At 35.4% G+C, this 1,736-nt stretch overlaps 1 gene segment (V, D, J or C); it reads left to right on the top strand.

Annotated features, from left to right (window-relative positions):
• The first annotated feature begins 1,168 nt into the window (after positions 1 to 1,168).
• The window catches only part of LOC106001066, a 10,191-nt gene continuing 9,623 nt past the window's right edge, over positions 1,169 to 1,736 (top strand). Inside the window, 2 exon segments of the V gene segment in view lie at positions 1,169 to 1,220; positions 1,432 to 1,730. Coding sequence covers positions 1,169 to 1,220; positions 1,432 to 1,730 — 351 coding nt within the window.

The following is a 1,736-nucleotide window of genomic DNA, read 5'->3' as shown; positions in this document are numbered from 1 at the left end:
TAACTGTTGAAAAAATTAAGTTATCAAAATAAATTCCAGGAAATGGAAGTGAGAGGTTTTTTTTTTATACTGTTTTTTCATTTCTCCCATTTGTTTGTTTATATGTCTTTCAGAGTATAAGGGGAGGCATATAAATGGAGGGACAAAGGATGACCAAATGTCAAAGAGACAGTCATTAGATATTATGTTGAAAATGAACAACACAACTTGTGGATAGAGACAGGAGGGAAAAACTGAGAGAAGGGCAGGGTTGATATTGTTAACTAAATGTATATTTTTACCTGACTTTTGTAACTGTAACTTCTGTTTACATCACCTGAAGAAAAATTAAAATTAAGATAATGAAAAACAAGAAAACTCATATTCTAATATTCTAACACAGTCATAATTATTATTTTAATTTCTTTAAAATAACATTAGAAAACACAAAATTGCCATCAGATTTTTCTATCTTCATAGTCATGAAAATATATAATATAATCTATCTATCTATCTATCTATATATATATATATATATATATATATATATATATATATATATATACCTCTCTCTTTTATTTGCTAGAAAAAAAACTTGAATTCAGGGCCTCAAGGCTGTCTTTGAGCTTTTACACTCAAGGCTAGAGCTCTGCCATCTGAGCCACAGTCCTATTTCTGGCTTTTTGCTAGTTGGAAATAAGTTGAAGATAAGATTCATGGACTTTCCTTTCCAGGCTGGCTTTTAATCAAAATAATCATATCTCTGGTCCTTAGTAGCTGGGATTACAGGTATAAGCCATTGGTGCCCAGCAAATATATCTTCTTTAATGTACATTCATGAGTTTTTCATCCTTATCATCACCCCCCCAAAAAATATTTACTTTCACTCATTGTCTTCATTCTGTTTAGATGTTAGAGAGTTATAAAAGAGTTTTCCTTTCAGCTTCTTTGGTCAGGAATAGGGACCACTATAAATACTGTTGTCACAGATTCCAGGAAAGTACTACAAGTATTTTAACCACATTCAATGATGCAATTGATAAAGAGGAATGGAAACTAAAGTTCTGCATAATGGACTTGGAGTTTATGATCTAACTGAATCTGCTTTGCATAATCTTACAGGGTTCCTATTTATGGATCCCCCAAGAGAGGGGACAGATCAGGTGGAGTGTGTTAGAGTTCTTCAAGCATGATGGGACCTCTATCTCAGCTCTTGTGTTTTCTGATGCTTTTTCTCTCAGGTGAGAAGGGGAGGGGATGAGGGATGCTGGAGTCTTCTAATGAAAATTTCCAGAACACCCCCACAGGGTCTCTTCGTATGTTTTTCTGAACTAATCTCTCTCAAAGGAAATTTGTTTTATGCACTAAAGATTGTTTCTATAAAATTGCAGACTTGTATGTGGAAATAGATCTGTATTTTTAATGAATTTCTCATGTCTTATGAAATTGTAGATTTGAAAATAGGCAATGCCATAACTCAGTCTCCAGCTTCTCTGTCTGTCCATCCTGGGGAAAGAGTCACCATCACCTGCCAAACCAATCCCAAGGAGAACATTAAGTTTTCATGGTATAAACAACCACCAGGCCGGATTCCTAAACCTCTTGTATATGATACATCCACCCGAGTTCCAGGAGTCCCAGAACGTTTCAGTGGCAGTCGTTCTGGAACAGCTTTTACCCTTTCCATCAGCAATGTGGAGACAAATGATACTGGCTCTTATTTCTGCCTGGAGTGGCCAGGATACCACAGTGTTACA

This window comes from Dipodomys ordii, unplaced genomic scaffold (assembly GCF_000151885.1).
Source record: "Dipodomys ordii isolate 6190 unplaced genomic scaffold, Dord_2.0 Scaffold261, whole genome shotgun sequence".
Classification (NCBI taxonomy): Eukaryota; Metazoa; Chordata; class Mammalia; order Rodentia; family Heteromyidae; genus Dipodomys; species Dipodomys ordii.
This window is presented reverse-complemented; position numbering and strand designations above follow the sequence as displayed.